General features: G+C 58.4%; 1 protein-coding gene across 1 annotated transcript; it reads left to right on the forward strand.

Moving 5' to 3' along the window:
• The first annotated feature begins 362 nt into the window (after nt 1-362).
• RHBDF2 (rhomboid 5 homolog 2) lies at nt 363-21955 on the forward strand. The gene is made up of 19 exons (XM_071452615.1): nt 363-466; nt 10416-10522; nt 12080-12235; nt 12327-12433; nt 13341-13533; nt 13605-13817; nt 14459-14584; nt 14917-15050; nt 15283-15495; nt 15623-15734; nt 16086-16160; nt 16488-16649; nt 17241-17341; nt 17739-17802; nt 17922-18016; nt 18222-18297; nt 18680-18780; nt 19380-19533; nt 20119-21955. Exons 3-19 carry the CDS (start codon nt 12104-12106, stop codon nt 20536-20538), a joined length of 2478 nt encoding a protein of 825 aa, XP_071308716.1. The 5' UTR covers nt 363-466; nt 10416-10522; nt 12080-12103; the 3' UTR covers nt 20539-21955.
• Nucleotides 21956-22299: the final 344 nt, after the last annotated feature.

Below are 22299 nucleotides of genomic sequence, written 5' to 3' on the forward strand. Positions count from 1 at the left end.
TGACCAGTTCTAATACTGACCAGTCCTAATAGTGACCATTCCTAATGGTTACCAGTCCTAACAGTAACGGGTCCTAATAGCAGCCAGTTCTAATAGCAGCCAGTCCTAATAGTGCCCAGTCCTAACAGTGCCCAGTCCTTATGGTGGCCCAGTCCTAAGTGGTCACCAGTTCTTACGGTGGCTGGTCCCGATAGCGCCCAGTGCTGGCAGTGCCGGTACCGGCGGTGCCGCGGGGCGGCCGCAGGGGCTCATTCCCATGGGGGATTCCCATAGATGAGACCGAGGCCCGGCGGGACCGGGGGAGCCCCGGCTGGGGCCCGGGAGGAGACCCCGCCCCGGGCCCCGCCCCCGCCGGGCCCCGCCCCGGGCCCGCCCCCAGCCCCGCCCGGCCCAGGTGGAGGCGGCGGCGCTGCCGCGGGACCGGCACCGGCACCGGGAGTGGCACCGGGGGCAGGACGGGAGCGAGGTGAGCGGGGCCAGGAGGGGAGCAGAGCAGAGCAGTGCGGGGCGGGGGTCCCGGTGCCTCCGCGCCGCTTCGCTCCGTGACCGCCCGGTTTGTTGCTGCTTTGTGAGCGCCGCGTCCCGCCAGCTTCCTCCTCCGCCCCGCGCCTCCCGCCCGGCCCGGCCCGGCCCGGCCCGGCCCGGCTGGCTGGGGGCTGTCCCGTCCCACCCCGCTCACTTTGCGGGGCGGAGGGCGCGGAGGGCATCCCCTGCCCGGGGCCGTGCCCCGTGCCCTGCCCGGCGCCTCCAGCGCGGGCATCCGGACGGATGGCGGGGGCCGGGCTCTTCCTCCTCCTCCTCCTCTCCATCACAGGGGGAAGTGGGTGCGTGTCCCAGCGGGGTGACCCGGCCGGCGAGAAAGCCCTGCCCGCTGCCGAGGCAGGCAGGGAAGCTCTAACCTACTTTCTGGCGCCGATAACCGGGCGGGCGGGTGCTTTTTGTTTGTGTTTGCTGCTTTTCCCCCCGCCCAGGTGAGCGGGGCTGGCAGCGCCCCTCGGCAGCGGCAGCGAGGCCGGGTGGGCGGCGGAGGGGCCGGTCCCTGAGCCCGGGCATCCTCCTGCCCCCCGCCCGCCGGGGCTTTGTTGTTGTCGCTGCTCTGGGGTTTGGTTGCGGGCTCTGGGACGCTCCCACGTGCTGCCTGGAGTGGCGAGTGCTGCCACCAGCGCTTCGCAGGCGAACAAAATCCTTACAGAGCAGGGGTCGGGTCATCCTCCGTCCGTGTGTACATCCCGCCGGGAGCAGAGGGATGCTGTGCGTGGGTATTTTAGTCAGATTTTTGCTGTTGATCCTCCAGGTTTTGGATAGAGGGGTGAGGCTGAGCTCTACCCCATCCTGCCCTGCCTTGCTGCCGGGCCAGCAGGACTGGGCAGAGACCGTGCTTCCAGGTTTCCTACAGCCAGGCTGTGGTGCCCGCGGCGATCTGAGACCCTGCAGTTCTCACTCATCCCCCGGGCCCGTCCTGCAGGGGGAAGGGGACCCGAGAGGCCGCGTTGTCACCGCCGGGTCCCTGTGGCAAGAGGAAGTGTCCGCCTTCTTCCCCAGCGTGGCGTCATCCGTGCCACGAGGAGCCAGGACATTCTCCCGCCTGCACGTTCCCAGTCCCTGGATGGCTGCTCCTGGGGATTTCCAGGGTGAACTCATCGTGCTGCTGCTGCTGCCCTGGGCACACAGCCTCCAGCCCAGCTAGGGAATTGGGGAGTGCTCCCCCCCACCCCAGTGCCAGGGCTGTCCTGGGCAAGGAAACGCTGCCCACTCAGCTCACTCCATTGTGCCCTCTGAGGCGGCATCCTTTGGCTCCTGCCTTTTTCCCAAGTGGGAAATAACCAGTTTGGAATTGTCTCACCTCCAAAATGAGCTGGAGGGTTCAGCTGCAGCTGTGCCTGGGAGAAACCAGAGCTGCCTCTGCCTGTGCTGCCCTGGTCAGATCTGGCTTCACATGTGGCTCCCTGGGCTCTGCCCTTCCCAGCTCCTTCGCAGTTAATGGGGTGATCAGCACCTTTTGCTGCTGCTCCTGTGGCCAGCAGCTTCTGCCAGCCCTGCTATAGAGCAGTCACCATCCACCACTTCCCTTCGTGGGGATGGCAGCGCTGCAGCTGCGCTGGGACACCTGGAGGTGCTGCGAGCCCCGGAGTGAGAAAGGGCAAACCACAGAGTGGGGTTTGACACCACAACAGAGCCCTGATGCAGATTCTGCGAGACGGGGCCGAGCCCGGGGCTGTCTCTCCGTGCCCGTGTGAGCGCTGGGTGTGAGAGCGGCGCTGCCGGAGCGGGGGAAGGAACAATGGATGCCTGTGGATGCCGGGAGAGCAGCTCCGAGATGGGGATGCAGAGCAAGGGGGCGTGAATCCGGTGGGGAGGGCACTGCTGGGTTGCCTCAGGGAGAATGCACTCACTGGGATGCACTGGGGCACCTGGGGAATGTGAGCTGGGATGAAAGACCAGCTGTCCTCTCATTCTGTTTTTGTTCTTGGATGCTGCTCCTGTTTAGCTCTTACAGTGAAACTGAAGGATTCCCCCAAATACATCCTTATTCCTTCCCTTAGGATCCCCCAAATACATCCTTATTCCTTCCCTTAGGTTGTTCCTGAGCTGAAAACAGCCCTGGGGACAAGCCCGGAATCAGAACAGAGCTCATTACCAAAGAAAGTAGGAGACAGGTGATGGAGAACCAGCTGGTGGGGAGGTTGCAGAGCTGCCCAGACCAACATGGGGCTCGTGAGGCATTTCCACATTTCCCGTGGGCACTGGGAGTCCTGCAGGGACCTGGCCCGGAGGAGGGAGTGCAGGCTTGGTGCTGTAAGGGGCTCAGCACTGAAGGAGTCAATTAGTGAAAGGTAAAAATTAATTACTTAAACCTCTATGAGCCCACAAGTGATGGGATCATGAACTCTCCCCCTCTGGAGGAGCTTTTTGCCTAATGACTTTCGGTTTCCGCTGTCCTGCCGGCCCTGAGATGTCTGATAACACAAACAGCTCCCAGCAGGGGTGGGCACCGTCCCTTTTAATTACAGGCATCCAGGAGTTGTGGTCATTTGGGGGTGTGCAGTGCTTTGAGCTATGGTCATTTCCTCCAAATCAGCCTGGAGAGCTCTGTGTGTGCTGGTGGGTATGCAGGAAACCCTTGGCGCTGGTACTTAATCCCTCTTACTTTAAAAAAAACCAACAAAAAAGCAGTTGTTTGGTGGGTGCTCTCTTAATGAGGCATTTAAGGTGGAGAATGGACCCAGGGAGGACCCCAGGCCAACCCTGGCCTCTGCTTGCCCACCACACAGGACCCTGTGTCCCCCTCATCCTTGGGGACTCGCACTCCAAGGTCAAGCATTGAGGGGTGCTGGTCACATTAGCTGAGAACAAGACTGAGGAAACCCCCAAATAATTGCTCTGGGAGGGCAGGGGAGCAAATATTTATGGGGTTTGCATGTGAGGGCTTCCTCCTCCACCCTTGTCCTCTAGGAACTTACAACTGGGAGAGCTGTGTGGGCTTGGATGGAGAAGGAACCAGCTCCCTGCAGGGTGAGGAGGCAGGGAGCCTTAGTGTAGGGCAGTGCCTCAGTGTCCCCACTTATGAAATGTCACAAAGGTGTCACAGAGCACGGAGGTGTCCAGTGAAACCACAGTTTGTCACCTAGGGCACAGTTTGTGCAGCACAAGAGCAGGGCTGACGCTGTGGCTGTGCCTTGGGGGCAGGGGGAGTGAGGTATGAACCAACCCCCTTGATGCTGTGCTGCCAGAGGCTGCAGTGGGAAGTGGGACAGGAGGGAGCAGGACAGTGCCCAGGGATCTTCTTGGCCTTTTCTCAAGCTGCTGACATTGGGTGGGAGGAAGGAACCCAGCAGTGTGGAGGGCAGATGGGCTCTGTGCTGAATGCCCAGCCCTGTGAGGAGCCATCCAGATGGGTGGTGTGTGGTGCCCCAGTGGGTGCTCCTGCCCTACAGCCATCCCACAGGACCATCCCTCCCATCTCCAGGCACCTTTTCCAGCTGCTGCAGCTCCCAGGGCAATGGAGCCTCCTTCAAGCAGCCTCTCTTGGTTTGTGTTTTATTGATTCATTGCTTAAAAGTGACATTCTTCTGGCCTGTCAGACCCACCTGGGGCAGAAGAGATGTGGCTGGTGCCCCCCAAGATTCCCAGTGTGCCAGTGCCCCCTCCCACCCCATGGGGTGGCTTCACTCCTCATGTGTCGTGCTGCAGCTTGTGCTGGGGGCCTGATGGAGTTATTCCTTTAAGGGAATTCCTGCAGGAATGCCAGGCAGGGCTGGGAGTGACCCATGTCACCCTGTGACCGTGGGCAGCCAGGGGAACCCCAGCCCTCTGGGTTGGCGTGTCCTGCCTGGCCTCAGCTCCCCCATGGAACGAGCAGGGACGTGTCACTGGGCTGTGCTGCTGTCATTCAGCTTTTCCAAGGGTGATCCCATAAGCAGTCACCTCTTGAACATGGTGGCTTAACCCAGTCCAAGCTCTCCTGGGGAGGACGTGGAGGTGGCTCCTTCAAAAGCAGCATCTCCAGCCCCTGCTGGGCTGTGTGGAGCAGCATCCCAGGGGTGGGACAGCTGGCAGGAGGAGCATGGAGATGGCTGAGGAGACCCCATCTCCAGCTCTGGGCAGCTGAGAGGCTGCAAAGTGCCTGGCTGGCACAGGTCCATGCAGAGGCTGTGGTGGGAAGAGCATCACAGTGCACAGGTTCCAGTGAGTGTGGGATTCCCTGTGCAGGGATTGCACTGTGCTGGCTGGGATGAGCTGTTCCCAGTCAGGCTTTCCCTGCAGGGTGCAGGTCTGGGTGCTGCAGCCTCCTGCAATCAGGAGGGAAAGGAAGGAAGCTGAGGAGTGGCCCACCCACGCTTGGCTGCTGCTGGCTGGGAGGAGGGAGGAGCAGCTTCCCCCAGTTGTGCTGGGGCCAGGGAGCCCTGAGACTGAATGGGGTGTTTGGGGACAGCCCCCTGCCAGCAGAGGTGTCACCATGACAGCCCAAAGGGACGCCACAAGGTCCTTTTCTCCCCTCTCCTCAGAGAGCTGCTGGCCCTGGAATGGGAAAGGAGGAGGCTGCTGGTGTCCACCCAGGGCTCCCCCTTTGCACAGGGCCTGTCAGGGTGAGCAGCACTTTCTAAAAGCCTTGGAATGGCTGTGTTGAGATAAGGAGTCTGTTCCCAGAGATAGGGAGCTGCAGCCAAGGGGGCTCCAGCCCAGGGCTCATCTCATCCCTGGGCTGAGCCAAATTCCTGCACAGGGCTGAGCACCACCTCCCACACAGCGTGGGGATGGCCAGAGCCCAGGGCAGGGGAACCCTCTGTAAATATGGGGCATTTCTGCCAGGCCTGTGCTGCCCTGGGTGCCCTGGTGTGCTCTGGAACAGGCAGCAGGAGCCTGGGGAAGCCCAGCAAGGGCCCTGGCACTGAGAGCTGCTGGAAGAATGAGTGCTCAGCAGAAGAACCAGAGGGAGGAGTGTCCCCTCCAGCCCCACTGACCTTTCATACAAAGAATTTTGCTTCCAGGAGGGAAGTGGGAGTGAGCTCAGTAATGACCTGCAGCATGGGGATGGCAGGCACGTGGCCTGCAGGCAGGCTGTCCCCTGCCCTGGGGTAAATACCAACCTGGGAGCCCTCAGCCCCTTCCAGAAGGTGCAGCCAGGGCTGAAGCATTTGCACCATCATGTCTGTGCACTCTGTGTTCAAGCCAAGCTAATAAGGAATTGGAGTAGATTTGAGTAATTAATCAGTTCTTAGGTAAAACCAAGTTAAATCAATCCTGGTAGGCTGGGGGAAAATGAAAAAGAGCTTTCCTTGTGTGTCTGTGACCCTGCCTGTGGAGCAGCTGACTCCTCTGCACATTCACCAGTGGAGCTGCTGGTGGAGACTTTGGCCCTTTGCTGTCCCCAAAGCCTCTGGGGTGACCCAAGATCTCCACGTGTGTGTTCCTCACTTGGCTTGGGCTCCAGCCTGAGGAAGGGGCCAGTGGGCTGAGGGTCCCCTTGTGCAGCCACAGCCACTCCAGCAGCTCCCAGCACCTTTGCAGAAGCAGGGAATGGTTTGTGCAGGGCTGCCTGGCTGGGGCTGTTGTGCTGGGAGGGTGTGTGGGGACACATGGGGTGGGTGGCACAGAGGGACCCCAGCCCAGCAGGCTGGGAGTGGGGTGGGTGGGGGTTTTGTTCTGGTAAACATTAATGGGAAATGGGCTGTGGGAAATCCTCCACGTGGCTTTTCCACCCACTCCCAGGCATTGCAGGCAAATCCTTCCCTCTCCATGCATGGGGATGGCGTCACCCAGGACTGCCAGGGAGCCCAGGGCCACATTCCTGGTTCTCCAGGCCTTGCAGCAGGGAAGCCCAGCCCAGCTGCCATGTCCCTGTGTCTCCATGTCCCCGTGTCCCCATGCAGGGCTCTCCTTATCAGCAGCCCCAGTGTGGCTCCCCCGCCCGCCATGCTCTGTCTCCCCAGCTGCTTTCCTTCCTCCTGGGGTGTGCCCTGCTCCCAGCCCAGCAAACCTGCTGCCATTGCCCAATGTCCTTCCTGACAGAGGAGAATGGGAGAGGATGTTCTAATGCTGGTGTGGGTGAGGTGGTGCTGGCTGCCTGCACGCCCTGGGGATCAGATGGGATCTCAGCACTCATCCATACCCATCTTCCTACCCCAGCCAGCATGGAGGGCTGGATTTAAGCCCCTGTGGGTGTCTGTGCTGACTGTGTGGCTCAGTGATAAGGGACAGGGCAGCTAACCATCCCCTCTGAAGCACAGAGGGCCTCTCTCAAGATTCAGAGCCAAACCCTGCATCTCACAGTTTTGCCATGCAGTTCCCTTGTGACGGGGTTGGGACACATAAGGAAAACTGGAGTGTTTTTCTTTTTTTTCTCCAATAATATGGTTTTATTTCAAGAGCTGTTTGGGCTTTGGCTCCTTTTCTCCAGCCCTGAAACTTGAGACTGCAAAATGGTAAAAAGCTTTTTGAAAGGGAGCAGAGGCAGAGAAGGTGCTGGGTCTCTGCTCGGGTGTGAGCCCACAGGAGCTCGATGCTCAGAGCAGCTGCACAAATTGAGTTTCCTATCTGGAGCTCTTAATAACTGGGAGCACCTTTTAACGTGGCTCCAGCCTTGAGAGAGGTCTTTAACGTGCTCATGAATCATTTATGGGCAGCAGCAGCAGCAGCAGCTCTGCCTGATGGGCTCTTGGGTGCCAGCAGAGGCTGGGGGGTGTTTGGGGGCTCTGTGGCACTGCTGGCCCCTTTCTCCCTGCCCCGTGCAGCTGGAGAGGAAGAGCTGGGGCTCATCATGCTCAGGGTATGATGGGTGCTCCTGGGGGTCCCACTCCCTGCCCCACCCTTGGGTGGCTCAGGGCTGCTTTCTCCTGCAGCTGAACTGTGGCAGATGGAGACAGTGTTATTGCAGTAATGTCCCTTCCCCCAGTGCCAACAGGCTTGGGGAGAGAGATTCTGATCCTTCTCCAAGCATCCATATTCCACACTTTGAAAGATCTGGCAATTTAGGGTGTTATTAACCAGAATATCAGTAGTCTGGAGAGATGAAACCTTACAAATGTGATGTATAAGAACAACTTAGCATATTTTTCCATACATACATATACATACATGAATTCTGACTGTGGTTCCTGTGAGGACCTTCTGGCTTTTTATTATCTTTTCCTTGATATTTGCATGCATACAGATTTCAGTTTCTCTCTCTCTTTTTGTATCTGGGAGAACAAATATGAGTAAATGTCTTTGTGTGTCCAAGCATATGTAGTCATCTCTTTGGAAAGGGAGTGCTTTATCAATGGCAACAGAACTCCAGCCAGGGCTGCTCTGCAGGGTTATCTCTGCTGTCTTGTGCCTTGGCTGTGCTTGGCTGTCCCAGCTCTGCTCACCTGGCCTTGCTGATGGTCCTTTTGTGTTGCTTGGACCATCCCAGCGTGTCCTTCCATGACACTTTGTATGAACCACACATTTTTTTCCATCACTTTCTTCCTTGGTGTGCTTCCTCAGGTCAATGCTTGTTTGATTCACCCTGGGGTTGGGAGCCAGCCCTGGTCATCTTCCTTGTGCCTTTTTTGGTTGAAGGCTCATCCCCAGTGATGCCAGCACATCTGCCCTCTTGGGAAGGGGTGGGGCCTTCACCCCCGTGCTGCTGCTGGAGCACAGGCTGTCCCTTGCTGCTGGATGTCAGGCTTTGGTGACTTTGAGTGGCCAAGAGCTTTGGGAGGGGAGATGGTGACAGTGAGGGATTTCTTCTTACCAACAAGACCTGGTGTTCCTCCCTCCATGCCCTGCCCATTTATGACTCCAACAATGGCAGCAGCCCCAGTGCATGGAGATTTTTTCCAGCCTAAAGTGACAATGTGCTGCCCCAGGACCCTTCTTCCAGCCCAAAGCACAGCTCCTACCAAGCTCAGGACTGCTGCCAAGTCCCCTCCTGCTGCTGTGACCTGCCTTGTCCCCAGAGCAGGGCCCGTGCTCAGCCATCCCCCCGTGTCAGCTCCGCACGTCGCCTCTCACTTCCTTTTTCTGTCCCCAGGACAAAGCCACCACGTCCACCCTCAGTGTCCAAGGACTGGGCTGAGCCTCCCTGGGGACCTGCGGCTGAGCTGTGCCCTGTGATGGGGCTGCTGATGCCAGGGCTGCAGGGCAGGGAGCCATGCTCCTGGTGGCAGAGCCTCCATGCCAGGGCTGGGGGGTGACAGGTACCTGTGACCCCAGGGGATCTGGGGGGCCAAGCCTGGGGCAGGCTGTCTGTGGATGGAGGCACTGTCTGGCCCATTCCCACACTGAGCATGCCAGCTCCAGAGGCCTTGGGCACCAGCACCAGGCACGTGGTGAGCTGGAAAACACCTCCCCAGCACCGTCCCATGGGGATTTCTCTGCCTGGCATGGGATAAGGCTCTTGTGGCTCAGGATCTGTGCTCAGGGGGTGGCTGCTGTGTGGCAAAGGAGCTTTGAGCCCTCGGGGGCTGCTGCCCTCCTCCCCCTCCCTCTCAATGCCAAGAGTGCCAGGGCACAGAGCCGTGACCGGCGCTGCGGCCGCGTGACCGTGACAGGACAGCAGGTGCCAGCCAGGCTGTGCCAGCTCCCCTGGCCTGAGTCACCTCGGGAGAGGCCAGTCCAGCCCTCCACCCTCTGCCTGGGGAGCTGGGGGGAAGCCAGGCCAGGATTTTAAACATGCAGCAAACCTGCTTTGCTGGGAAGCACAGAGATCTGGGGCTGCCCGGGGTGCGATGGGTGTTGGGGAAGATGAAACAGGAAAGCCTTATAAATATGATTGCCTGGTAAAAGATTTTGAGACTATAGAAACTATAAGTGAGATTGAAATGAAAGCAAGCTTTGAGATCCCTCAGTTACTGAACAACTGGAAAACAGCGGTGTGGCTGGACTGAAGGTAATCCCCTTTTGGTGAAACAACACCCTCTGCTTACAGACAGGCCCAAGGGTCAGAGCAGACCCTGCTAGCTTGGCAGAAGGGGTCCAAAGAGGAGATTTTAGGGTTTAAAATGTAGCACAGTATGGTAATGTAGTGATTCTTATAGGCTGTATGTAAATGCTATAGAATTTGTATATTGTACTAGATTGGTTAGTGAGAATTAGAATATTCAGCACAGAAGAAGATTTATGGTATTGCAACAGGAACTTTGCTCTCTTACTCTCTCACCCTCTCATCCTCTCTCCCCCTCTCTCCTCTCAGTCCTGCTCTGAGCTGTAGCTGGCAGCTCCCAGCAGGGCCCTGCACCCAGGCCCTTTGCAATAAACCCCAAGTTCCAGACCTGGCTTCGGAGATCTCTCATCTCCATCCGTCTCGACCGTGTTACCCCCTGACACTCCTACAATGGGAGCAGTTGGGGATGGGATTTTGGGATGGGGGTGTAAGAATTTGGCTCCAATCTCTGTGCTTCTTACCACTCAGAGCCATTCCTCAGAGCTGGAGGAGGATGAGGGTGCCCCAGGGATTGCTCTGAGCCCAGTGTGTTCCCATTCCCAGCTCTCCAGAGCAGCTGCCATCTCGGGCTCACTGCTGGCTGCCCTGGGAGGAAAACAAACAGAGCCTCCAGCTCACCAATGGGATGGAAACTTTTACTTGCTGGGGCTGGCACTCTCCCAGTTTAGCAGCTATGAAATACCCAGTGAGGCACACATAGTCCATGCCTGCTCTTCCTGGGTGTCTTGCTTCCTGAGAGCCAGGAAAGCAGCAGCAGGGGAAAACTCCAAAACTCGCTGCCTGCCCCGTGCTATTCCCTGCCGTGGAGCACTGCTGTAAATGGGGGCTTTTCCTCCTGCTGCTGCACTGTGCCAGTGGCTGATCCCTGTCCCTGGTGTCCAGCCACCTGCAGCCCTGTCCCCAGGGTCTGGGGAGCACTGAGCTCAGCTCTCCCTCTGCCAGAATGCTCCTGCAGCCCTTGCCTGCTTTCCCACGAGTGGTTTTTCATCCCAGCCTCTCCCCACAGGAGGAATTCGGCCGCGTCCCGGAGCTCCCGTGTGTGAAGGACGGAGGCAGAGGAAGGCTGCTGTGGGTGTTGTCATCACTGCACAGGATCCCTGTCACTCTTATGAGGTGAGGAGACCCTTGTGGGGACCAGCACTGGCTGAGCCCCCAGGGGATATTTGGGAATTGGTTGCTCCCAGCTTTGGTGCTGGAGAGGGAGCCCAGCACCCATTTTAGTGCAGGAACAGACTATCACATGGCCCAGGAGCTGATGGAGGGCAGCAATTCCTGCCAGTGCTGCCCACTCCAGGCTTTCCCCTTCCTGGGGAGCTGGTTCTGGACTCCTGCATCCCCATGAAGCTGATCCCTTGGGCACCCCATGCTGCTTAAGCCAGATTTTGCTTGTGGTGTGGTCTGAGGGGAGGGTCCAAGGGAGCTGCAAAAGTGTCCCTGTCCCTGCCTCTTGCTGTGGGAACGGGTTGCCAATGGGATCCTGTTGCAGAAGGGGCTGGTGGGATCTCAGTCACTCATCTGGTTGCTCAAGTGATGTTGCCTAAGGAGAGCAGAGCTGTAGGAGTCTGGTCATTGGGATCTTGGGCAGGGAGAGGAACCAGGCCTGTGGATCAAGCTGGCATTTTGCAGCCAGTGGCACTGTGCAAACGTGGCAAGTGACACCATTCCCATGGCCATGACTGTCCCAGGGGACAAGAGATGCTTGTGAGACCTGTTTGAGTCCCCTGGGCACTGGCACATGGTCAAGCAGAAGAGGTCAGAGAAGGCTGTGCCTCCCTTTTGATTGCCCTCATAGTCCCTAATAGGATCTGGGACTTGTTCTCCTGCACTCTGATGGAATTACTTTTCCTGCAAAGCAAGCCCTGCCTGGTAGAGCTGGCTGCAGGGACCCTTGGGAGGGGATTTCTTGAGGAATTAACCACGTCTTGGCTGCTAAGCTTCCCTCTCCTTGCACATGGTGCCAGGGAGGATTCAGTCTCCCAGCCTGGTGTGTGCATGCACGTGCCAGAGGGGAATGTCCTGCATCTCTCCTTCATGGGGCGCCCCAACACGTGACAGGTCCACATGGGAGCTGTGGTGCATGTGGGGATGTGGATCAGGTGTTTTCAGGCCTTGTGCATCCCCTCTCTTCCCCCCCTGCCCAGGCAAAAGGAGCTCCTTGCACACATCCCCTCCTATCTCCCCTTGGCTCCCTTGCCAGACTGGGCATGCTGGTGTTCCCTGTGCTGCAGCTGTGTACCATGGGCCTGGCAGGGCTTGCTGGGATCCCCCATATTTCCAAGGCACATGGTCAGGCTCATCCAGGCGGGGTGTGAAGCCTGGGTGTCCCACTGGCATGTGCTGGGATGATGGGGATGCTCTGACCTGGTCACTGTTGCCACCCCTGCCCTACACCCAGCAGGTGAAGGGATGGTGTTGGTGACCCCTGGGGGACTGGGAGTGATGTAAGCCTTGCTACCCACCCAAACCCAGGGAAGGAATGTGGGTTTTGGGGATGCAGCAGCTGCGTTCATGATGGCCAGGTCTCACCAGCACAGCCAGGGCTCAGGGCACTCAGTCTGGTGATGTCCCACTGATGAGGCCCCATCTCTTACTGAGACCCAGCCTTTCCTCACACACAAGCTCCTGGGGGAACCCTTCTCCCCCTGTGGCTGATCCCCTGCACTCTGCCAGCCTGCCAGCCACCCCCAGCTGGAGATGTCAGCCGGGGACAAGAACGGGGGCAGCCGCTCCAGCAGCAGCAGCAGCCGCCTGCAGAGCAAGAAGCCCCCGAACCTGTCCATTGTCATCCCGCCCCGCGAGGCCGAGGAGGATGGCGCCCGCAAGGAGGTGAGGGCTGCAGCTGTGCCTGTCCCACGCTGGGCCTGGGGGGCTGCCAGGTGCCATCGTGCCCCTGATGCCCCCCTGCTCTGCCTTCCAGCCCCCCAAGGTGCCCGTGTACCGCAAGAGCAAGAGCCTGCAGGAGCCGCGCCCGGAGCGCCGGCCCGGCTTCCGCCGGCAGACATCCCTGTCCCAGAGCATCCGCAAGTGAGGGCGGGCTGGGCTCCAGCCGGGGCTGGATCGCTCACAGGGGGACATTGTGGGTGCTGCCAGAGGATTTGGGGTGGGGCTGCAGGGTTTTGTCTCAGAAAGGAGTGCAAGAATCACTTTCCTCCACATCCCTTTGTTAAGAAAATTAATCCACAAACACCAGAGGTTTATGTGCAAAAGGAGACAGAGGAGTCCTTTCTGGCTTTGTTCAAATAAAGGGAGAGGCCATGGGGCATTCCCCTGGGATCTCTCAAATATTTGGAGGATGCATCCTCCTTTTTATCCCAATTTCCTGGCCACATTTCCTTTCTCTCTTTCCCCATTGGCTGAGGTACTTGAGAGGTACAGACTCCCCGATACACCTGATACCAAAGATTTCCCTCCAATGTATAACCCTTCCTTTTAAATTTTAATTCTTATGGAATTTATGGGTTTTTCTTCCCCATTGTTTCTTTCATTTTTCAATGTCTAATTTCATTTATCAGCAAACCTAAAGTTTATTTGCAAAAGCAAACATCTTTTTCCATTCATCAATCAGTGGAACCCTTCCCATTGTTTCTTTTATCTCCCAGTGCTACTTTTATCTACCAGCAGACCCACAGCTTGTTTGTAAAGACAAATCTGCTATTCCTCTCACCTTTGACCCATAGCCAGGTCAAAACTGCCCTGCTGCAGGCTGGGCTGAGACACCCCAAGCACCTGCCAGAGGGGATGGCTGGGTGCAATGGTGGTACACGGTGTGGGGGGCCAGCTGTGTGACAGCTGTGCCCACCCTGCAGAGGGGATGGCTGGGTGCAATGGTGGCACATGATGTGCCCACCCTGCAGAGGGGATGGCTGGGTGCAATGGTGGCACGTGGTGTGGGGGGCCAGCTGTGTGACAGCTGTGCCCACCCCGTGTCCAGGGGCACAGCGCAGTGGTTCGGTGTCAGCAGCGACTGGGAGGGGAAGCGGCAGCAGTGGCAGCGCAAGAGCCTGCAGCACTGCAGCATGAGGTACGGCAAGCTGAAGCCTGCCTATCGCGACATGGAGCTGCCCAGCCAGGAGGTGCCCTCCTTCCAAGCCACCGAGTCGCCCAAGCCCGCCAAGATGCCCAAGGTAGAGCTCGGGGTGAGGGGTCCCACTGCCAGCCTCACTCTCCCAGCGCTGACAGCTCTTCCCTCCCGCAGATCGTGGACCCGCTGGCCAGGGGCCGTCCCTTCCGCCATCCTGATGAGACCGACCGTCCCCACACGCCGCACCACGTGCTGCCCCCGCTCACCCCCGGCGTGGTCTCCTTGGCCTCCTTCAACAGCATCCGCTCGGGCTACGGCCGCCTGCCACGCAGGAAGAGGGAGTCTGTGGCCCACATGAGCTTCAAGGCAGCCGCAGCTCTCCTCCGTGTGAGTTTTAGGAGGGTGAGGGGGGATCACCTTCCTAAGCTGGGTTTCAGTTCTGTCCTTCACCCATCGTCTTTGTTTCTTGGCTGTTTGCTGTGCATGGAGATTGCTGTCTCTCCAGGGTGGGTTTGAGGGGGAGATTGGTTTTTTTAACCTAAGCGCTACTTAAAAGTAGAAGTTTTGGTGGAAATTGGACAATCTGAGAAAAAAACAACTTTCAGGTTCCATTGCTGAGGGGCAGTGAAACCTGACCCCCTGGGGGTGGTGGGCTAGTGGAAATTGGACAATCTGAGAAAAAACCCAACTTTTGGGTTCCATTGCTGAGGGGCAATGAAACCTCTCCGGCAATTTTCTTGGTTCTGAGGAGCCCTGGGCAAATCTTGGGGATGGGTTTGTGGTTATGAGACCAGATGAATTCAGAGGTCACTTGTCATGCTGACTAACTTGGCCATGGTCCAGTGTGGATTCTGAGGGACTAAAGGCAGCATCTTCTGCCAGTTCCTCCCCACACGAGGGGCTATGGTGGCTGATTGGGATTTAATCCTTGCCACTTGGCTTTGGAGAGGGAAGATCTGAGAAACCCTCAGTGCTGTAAAAACTGAGGGCTTCTGGTTGCTCACCTTCATTTGTTTGTGCTGCCAAAGGGGCGCTCTGTCCTGGAGCCACTGGCTCCCAAGCAGAGGAGCAAGAGGAGCTTCCTGTACCCCAGCTTCATGGACGACGACATGGTGGATGCTGCTGATACCCTGGACTCGTCCTTCTTCAGTAAGGCAAGCACCTTTCCATGCTGACTGCTGGAGCTGGGGCGTGTGCCAGTGCCCTGCACAGGGGGCTGGGTGTGCAGCAGGGCTCTCACGAGGACCCAGCAGTGACAGAGGCATTGGTGGCTGCTGTGCCCCAGCCCTGGTGATGGCCCTTGGGTGTGACAGGGAGTGATATTGCCATGTAGGCACATTTCACACCCTGTGATGGGCCATTAGTGGGGTGTCATTGGGGATCACTCACTCCCCCTGGCCAGGGGGATGCTGAGTCAGGGGGTGTGGGCTCAGTCAGTTTCTGACCCATCACACACATCCAAGGACTCAATCCATCCCCTTTCCAGATGGATATGCACGATGAGACGTACTCCATGCCCGATGACGTCTTTGAGTCCCCTCCTCTATCAGCCACGTACTTACGCATGCACCAGGTGGCAGAGGAAGCCAGGGTGTCCCCTGAAGTGGAGCAGCCCACCCCGTGAGTACCAGCCCTCAGAAGGTCTTGCCCCCGAGGCTGCCCAGGTGCCCTGCTGCAGGCAGGACAATGTCCCCAGCTGTCCCTGCTGTGGGCACTGGGCACTTCCATGATGATCCTGGGAGAATGGAGCCGGGAGGTGCTCAGAGCCTCACCTCAGGGCATAGCTCTGGCCATGGGGTGTTTCTCAGCTGGTCCTTTTGGGAGGTGTGATGGGTTTCTCCTCCCTCACCAGGCGGGAGGGTGCCCGGCTGGCCTCGGTGCCGGGCGGCGCGGGCGCGGCTCCGCGGCGGGGCAGGCGCATCGCCTCCAAAGTGAAGCACTTCGCCTTCGACCGCAAGAAACGCTACTACGGGCTGGGCGTGGTGGGCAAGTGGCTGAACAGGACCTACCGGCGCAGCCTGAGCAGCATCGTGCAGTCCCAGCTGGAGATCACCGACAGCCACCGGTGAGGGGCACCGATGGCAGGGACACCCCCACTAGGGTGTGTGTCCCCCTCAGTGTTGGGGGACTGCAGTGTCCCTTTGCCCAGAGATCTTTGACCAGCTCCAGTTTCGGGTCCTGTCCCCCTCCAGGCCATATTTCACGTACTGGATCACCTTTGTGCACATTCTCATCACCCTGCTGGTCATCGGCACCTACGGCATCGCCCCCATTGGCTTCGCCCAGCACGTGACGACAGAGTTAGTAAGTTTAAGAGCCATCCTTCAGGGGGACTGTAACCACCAGTGTCCCATGGTGTCATGCTCTCTGTGAGGACTGGGAGCATCCTGTGGGAGCGTGACACCATGGGACACTGGGAGCCAGCATTTGAGAAGCTCTGTGCAATGGCCAGGGCAAGGGGACGAGCAGCACCGTGTTGCAGCAGAATATGTGGTGGGAGCAGGGCTGTTCTCCTCTCCTGCCTTGCTGGTGGGACCTACAGCCCTTCCCCTCAGATGAAGGGGCTGCTCAGCCCCTTTTGAGTGGAGGGAGACAGGGGTGCCCCCCTCAGCACTGGTCCCTTCAGTGGGAGCTGACCCTGGCCTCTCTTGGCAGGTGCTGAGGAACAAGGGTGTCTATGAGAGTGTCAAGTACATCCAGCAGGAAAACTTCTGGATTGGGCCCAGCTCGGTAAGGACCCTGCCAGACCCTTGGCCCCTGGTCTCAGGCTCTGCCCTCTGCTTTCCCCTGCCCTGAGCTGAGGGGGTTCTCTGCTGTGCTCCTCTCCTCAGGGGAGCAGAGCTTGACTTCCTCACTCTAGCCTGCTGTCCCAGGCCCCCATCCCACTGGGACATGTGTAATCACAGTGGGATGGTGCTGCTTTCCCTCCACTGGGATGAGAGAGACCTTTGTCTATTGCCTGTGGAGACCCCCTGGCCCTGCTAAACTCTCCCTGGGGATAGCTGGAGCGAAGGGAGGTGCACAGACAAATCCCCTTTACTGGCATCTCCCTGCCAGATCGACCTGATCCACCTGGGAGCCAAGTTCTCCCCGTGCATCCGGAAGGACCGGCAGGTGGAGCGGCTCATCCAGCGCGAGCGGGACCGGGAGCGGGGCTCCGGCTGCTGTGTCCAGAACGACAACTCCGGCTGCATCCAGACCCTGCCCCAGGACTGCTCGGTGCGTGCCCCTGCCGTGGGAAGGGCTGGGGATCCCTGGGGAAACCGTGTCAGCCCTGCACTGCCCCTGGGCAGGATGCAGGTGCGGTCAGAGCCGTGTTGGAATGTGCCCCCTGTTGACAGAGTGACCAAACTATCCTTGGTCTCTTTGAAAAGGAAAAGAGCCCAGAAGTTTCTCTCCTCGATTAGGTAAAAAGACACCTCATAGGACCTGGGGGGCTTCACCTCAAACTTAAGGATAGCCAATTGGACAGGAGCCAAAACGTCCCACCTGAGCAATTTACTAGAAAAAGAAGAGAACAAAGAAACTAAAGGCTTTTGTGAGGTGTTTTACCAGGAAGGAGCAAGAGCCTGTTGCACCAGGCTCGGTTTTTCTCTCAAAGGAGTTTTGTTATTTTGCCTTTTACTAAAACTTTTCTATTTCCAACACTACCACAGAAGCCATCCTGCTGATTTTATGCCTTCTAAGGTAGCTGAGCTATCTTGGGTGTGATATAGATCTCCAAGAGCTTATGAGACCTGGCTCGAGGAGACCATATATCAGAGCCATGCACTCCCTGCTGCATCCTCAGTGTCTCCATGCTCCCTGCAGGAGACACTGGCAACGTTCATCAAGTGGCCAGGCAGCAATGCGCCAGCCATGGGCTCGGGAGAGAAGAGGACCTCAGGGGCTGTGTGTCACCAGGACCCCAGGTAGACATAGCAGCTGGGTGGAGGTGGCCTTGTCACCTGGCTGTGTGTGGGACACGGCAGAAGGGGCTGCCTTTCCAGCTGGAATACCTTGAATCCTCTTGTCCGAGGGGATGGGAGATTTTTGCACACAAGGAGAGTGATAAAGAAGAGGGAATCAATGGGGAAACTGAGGCTGGGCCTGTCCTGCTGGGATGGGAACATCCATGGGCATGGTTGTCCAACAGCTCTGAGTTCTGAGGGTTCAGCTGCAGAAGGAGCTGCTGTGGGGTTTTGTGGGGCACCCATGGGTGGGCAGAACCAAGGCAGGTCCCAGAGCTGTCTGTGCCTGAGGGGGTTACTGGTCTGCAGGGGGATGTGTTGGGGGCACCCACCCGACTCACCCCCCTCTTCCTGCCAGGACGTGTGAGGAGCCTGCGTCCAACCCACCCCATGTGTGGCCAGATGACATCACCAAGTGGCCGGTAAGAGCCTGGTGCCACCATCAGCTGGTGGCTCCATGGTGGCAGTGAGCCTGGAAGGGGTCAGCAGGGACAGCCCTGGGATGGGCTCTGACCAGGGCTCCTTTCCCTCCTGCTCCTAGATCTGCACCTACGAGACCAAAACCAACCACACGGGCTTTGCCCACCTGGACTGCGAGATCAAGGGCAGGCCCTGCTGCATTGGCACCAAGGGCAGGTGGGCAAAGGGGGCATCTGGCTTGGCTCCCCCCTCTGCACTCCTGCCTCGTGCTGTCCCATTAGTGTCCAGAGCTGTGCCTGGGGGGGGGTTACAGAGCCTGGGGGGTGGGAAGCACAGTGGCAGCAGGCTGGGAGCAGAGGGGGATGCTCAGGGGTGTCCTGAGTGTGCCCTGCCCCCATGAGCCCCCTCCTGCCCCTGGCAGCTGTGAGATCACCACGCGGGAGTACTGCGACTTCATGCACGGCTACTTCCACGAGGAGGCAACGCTCTGCTCGCAGGTGAGCAGGGCCAGGGAGGCATGCAGGGCGTGTGGGATACAATGCCAGCAGCCATGCTGATGCCAAAGGGCTTCAGAGTGTCCTGTCAGGAAGGGGACATGGTTGGGATGGGTCTGAGCAGGAATGATGCAAAGTGCAGGGCCTTGCCCAGCTGTTGGCCAAGCTCCTGCTGTTGTGCCCACCTTGCTGGTATGGGGCTGGAGGCACCTTTACCAGCACCTTTACCAGCAATGTGGGCACCTTTACCTGCACCAGGGCAATGTGGGTGCCCCACACCATCCAGAATCCCCTCACAGCTGCCACATGGCATCATTGGTGACCTATCCCCGTGACCCATCCTCTGCTCCCTGTGGCTCTGGGGATGACCCTGCTGCCTTTGCAGGTGCACTGCCTGGACGAGGTCTGTGGGCTCCTGCCCTTCCTGAACCCGGAGGTCCCTGACCAGTTCTACCGCCTGTGGCTGTCCCTGTTCCTGCACGCTGGGTGAGCCACAGCCCCAATATCCCCAGGGATGGGGGAGCTGGGCACTGGAGTGCCCACCAGGATGGGCTGGGAGAGAGGAGGGAAGGGCACTGCCCGACTGTGACAGGTGCCTTCAGTGGGGGTGTGTGGTGGTGTTCACAGGGGTTTTCGAATGAGGGAAGAGACAGAGATCTGACTCTATGTTTCAGAAGGCTTGATTTATTATATTATTATATATATTACATTAAAACTATACTAAAAGAATAGAAGAAAAGGTTTCATCAGAAGCCTAGCTAAGCTAAGAATGGAAAGGAAAGAATGATAACAAAGGCAGCTGTCTCAGACTCTCTCTCCAAGCCAGCTGGGCTGTGATTGGCCATTAATTATAAACATCCAAGATGGGCCAATCCCAGATGCACCTGTTGCATTCCACAGCAGCAGATAACCATTGTTTACATTTTGTTCCTGAGGCCTCTCAGCTTCTCAGGAGGAAAAATCCTAAGGAAAGGATTTTTCATACAAAGATGTCTGCCACAGGGGTACTTTGTGAGCTGTGTCATGCCCTGGGGCACTGGGTGGGAGGGCTGGGCAGGGTCTCTAACCCAGGGCCTCTCCCCCAGCATCATCCACTGCCTGGTGTCAGTGACATTCCAGATGACAGTGCTGCGGGACCTGGAGAAGCTGGCAGGCTGGCACCGCATCTCCATCATCTTCATCCTCAGTGGCATCACGGGCAACCTGGCCAGTGCCATCTTCCTACCCTACAGGGCAGAGGTGAGGGTCTGGGGGTCTGTCCCAAATCCTGTTGGCTCCCAGGGACCAAAGGATGCCCCTCTCTATCCCCATCCTAGGCAGAGGTTTGGGGAAGGTGCTGGAGCAGATTCTCACCCCCTGGCAGGGTTTGCTGCAGGGAGAGGAGGAGGGGGTGTCCCTGCCCCACGTGTGGTGTTGGCACATGCCATGTGTGTCACATGTCACCACGTGTCCGTGAGCGTGCGGGGTCCCTGGGCAGGCAGATGGCTAATCTGCTGCCAGCCAAACCCTGTCAACCTTTAAATGAGATCATGCCAAGGGCCCTAATCCCCCCACAGGTGTGACAGGATGGGGCTGTGGTCTGCGAGGGGTTGATGCAGTCTGGCTGCTGAGTCACAGAAAGTGCCAGCTCTGCCAAAACAGCACCACCCTGCTCCCCTCCTCATCCTCCTGTGCCAGGGCTCCCACCCCTGAGCCCCATGCAGGATCCTGCACGGGGATGCAGGAGCCAAATGTGCTTTGCTAGGGGAGGAGATGATCCCTGGGGGGCACAGGGTGTGTCTGGGGTGACACAGAGCCCAGCCCTGACTTCCCCCATCCCTGCAGGTGGGCCCTGCCGGCTCCCAGTTCGGCTTGCTGGCCTGCCTCTTCGTGGAACTCTTCCAAAGCTGGCAGGTGCTGGAGAAACCCTGGAAAGCCTTCCTCAACCTCTTCGGCATCGTCCTCTTCCTCTTCATCTGTGGCCTCTTGCCCTGGATCGACAACATTGCCCACCTGTTTGGTTTCCTGAGCGGGCTCCTGCTGTCCTTCGCCTTCCTGCCCTACATCACCTTCGGCACGGTGGACAAGCTGCGCAAGCGGGCCATGATCATCGTGTCCCTGCTGGTCTTCCTGGGGCTCTTTGCCTCGCTGGTGGTGTGGCTCTACGTGTACCCCGTGAACTGGCGCTGGGTGGAGTACCTGACCTGCCTGCCCTTCACCAGCAAGTTCTGTGAGAAGTATGAGCTGGAGCAGGTCCTGCACTGACCCTGCTGGACGGGCCGTGCTTCCCACAGGGTGGGTCCTGCCATGCTGGTAGCTGCTCCAGGATGGGGCAGACTCTGGGCATGGCTCCATCCTCAGGGAGGGTGTGTTTGGGGTACCCCTTGCTCAATGCAGGGGATGCAGGGCTGAGCCAGCCCTGCCTTGCACCCCTTTGGGGCTCCCTCCTGATGCTGGAAAGCCATAACTGGCCTGGGGACTGACTCTGGCTGCTGCCTGTGTGGGGAAGGGCTGAGGGAAGCGGGATTTTGGTGTATCCATGGCCAGGCTGGACTGCCAGTCCTGGGATGAAGTTGCTGAAGTCTCCAGCCTGTGCCCCTGCCTGCCTGGGGCCCCATCCCACCCCAGTGCCCTGCAGTGCTGCAGCTCATACTGTGAACACAACCCCCTTTTTGCAGGGGCACTTTTTATCCACAGTTCTTTAGGCCCAGGGTTTACCCCTTTTGTGCTCTCTGGAGTCTCTGTCGTGGCTCCAAGATGTTCAGGGCTGAGCTTCAAAGATATTTTTCAGTCCTGTTCCCCCTGAGGTCCCCAAGGAGGCTTGTGCCTTCCTGCCTGGCTCCTCACTGGATGGAGAGGCAGGACTTGGGGCAGGGGGCTTTTCCTTCCCTTATTTCTGTGAAATTCTCCTTTTGGAAGGGGAGGAGTGGCAAGGACTGTGTTTATAGTGCCATGGTGGGAGGCAGACATGGAGAAAATCCCCCTGGGGGGCTCCTGTGGCTGCTTCTGGAGCCCACAGACCTCGCAGGGAGCTGTCGGTGCTCCCCCCTTCTGCCTTGAGTCCCTGCTGGTTCCCTTCTCCCTTTTTCAAAGCATGGAGGCCCAGGCAGCCCTTCCTTCCTCCAGTGGTGCTGGTCAGGTGGAGAAGTGCAGGATGGGGCTGTCACCTTCCCTCTCCCTGCCCAAGGCTGCACAGTCCCACCTGCCCCCAGCCCTGGGCTGCTCTCCCCAGCATCTCCTCCTCCTCCTCCTCCTCACCACCAGCCATGGCACGAAGGCAGGTCCTTCCTGGGGTCCAGGTGACCCCTCTGGGCTGGTTTGGACCCAGGCTGGTGCCAGGCTGTCTCTCCCCTGAGATGTGTTGCTTTGGTGCTGGAGGCCTCAGTGCTTTCAAGTGGGGGCAGGTGGGAATGCCCCACTTAGGATGTCCTGGGATGAATATTCAAGGGCTGAGAGCCTGGTTCCCACTCCACAACCACTTGCTGAGTGAGCCCAGGAGCATCTGCATCCGTCCCTGCATCCCTCCCTCTACCCTGGGCCAGTTTTCAGCCCCACTCTGTCCCTCCAGTTGCTGCTCCAGCCAAAGACAGACACTTCACCTCATTTGTCTCTTTTTGATACTTTTTTAAAAAGCTGTGGGTTTCCCCCATCCTTAATAAATTTCTACCTGTATTTAATGAGATGCACAAGGCCTCTCCTCCCTTCTTGGGGGTGGGGATGGAGCACTTTTAGGGGGTTCTGGTTGTTCTGGTGATGGCTGGTGTGGCAGGGAGGGAGGACAAGCTGGGCTGGTGTCCTGAGGGGCCACTCAAACCCCTCCCTGGGAGGAGACAGGGTTTGGAGGGTCTCAAGCAGAAGGAAAAGCCAAACCCTAGGATCAGGAGGTTCCATGGAGCCAGCCTGAGGGCAGAGTCACCCCTGCCTTTATCCCACCCTTCACTGAATGACCTGAGGCTGGATTTGCCCCTTCTCCCTTGAGGCTGAGATGCCCCAAGGTACCCTGCATTGCTCCTCTCACACCAGCTG

Source organism: Agelaius tricolor, unplaced genomic scaffold (genome assembly GCF_023055355.1).
Source record: "Agelaius tricolor isolate 1412-34295 unplaced genomic scaffold, bAgeTri1.0.p SCAF_35, whole genome shotgun sequence".
In the NCBI taxonomy this organism is placed as follows: Eukaryota; Metazoa; Chordata; class Aves; order Passeriformes; family Icteridae; genus Agelaius; species Agelaius tricolor.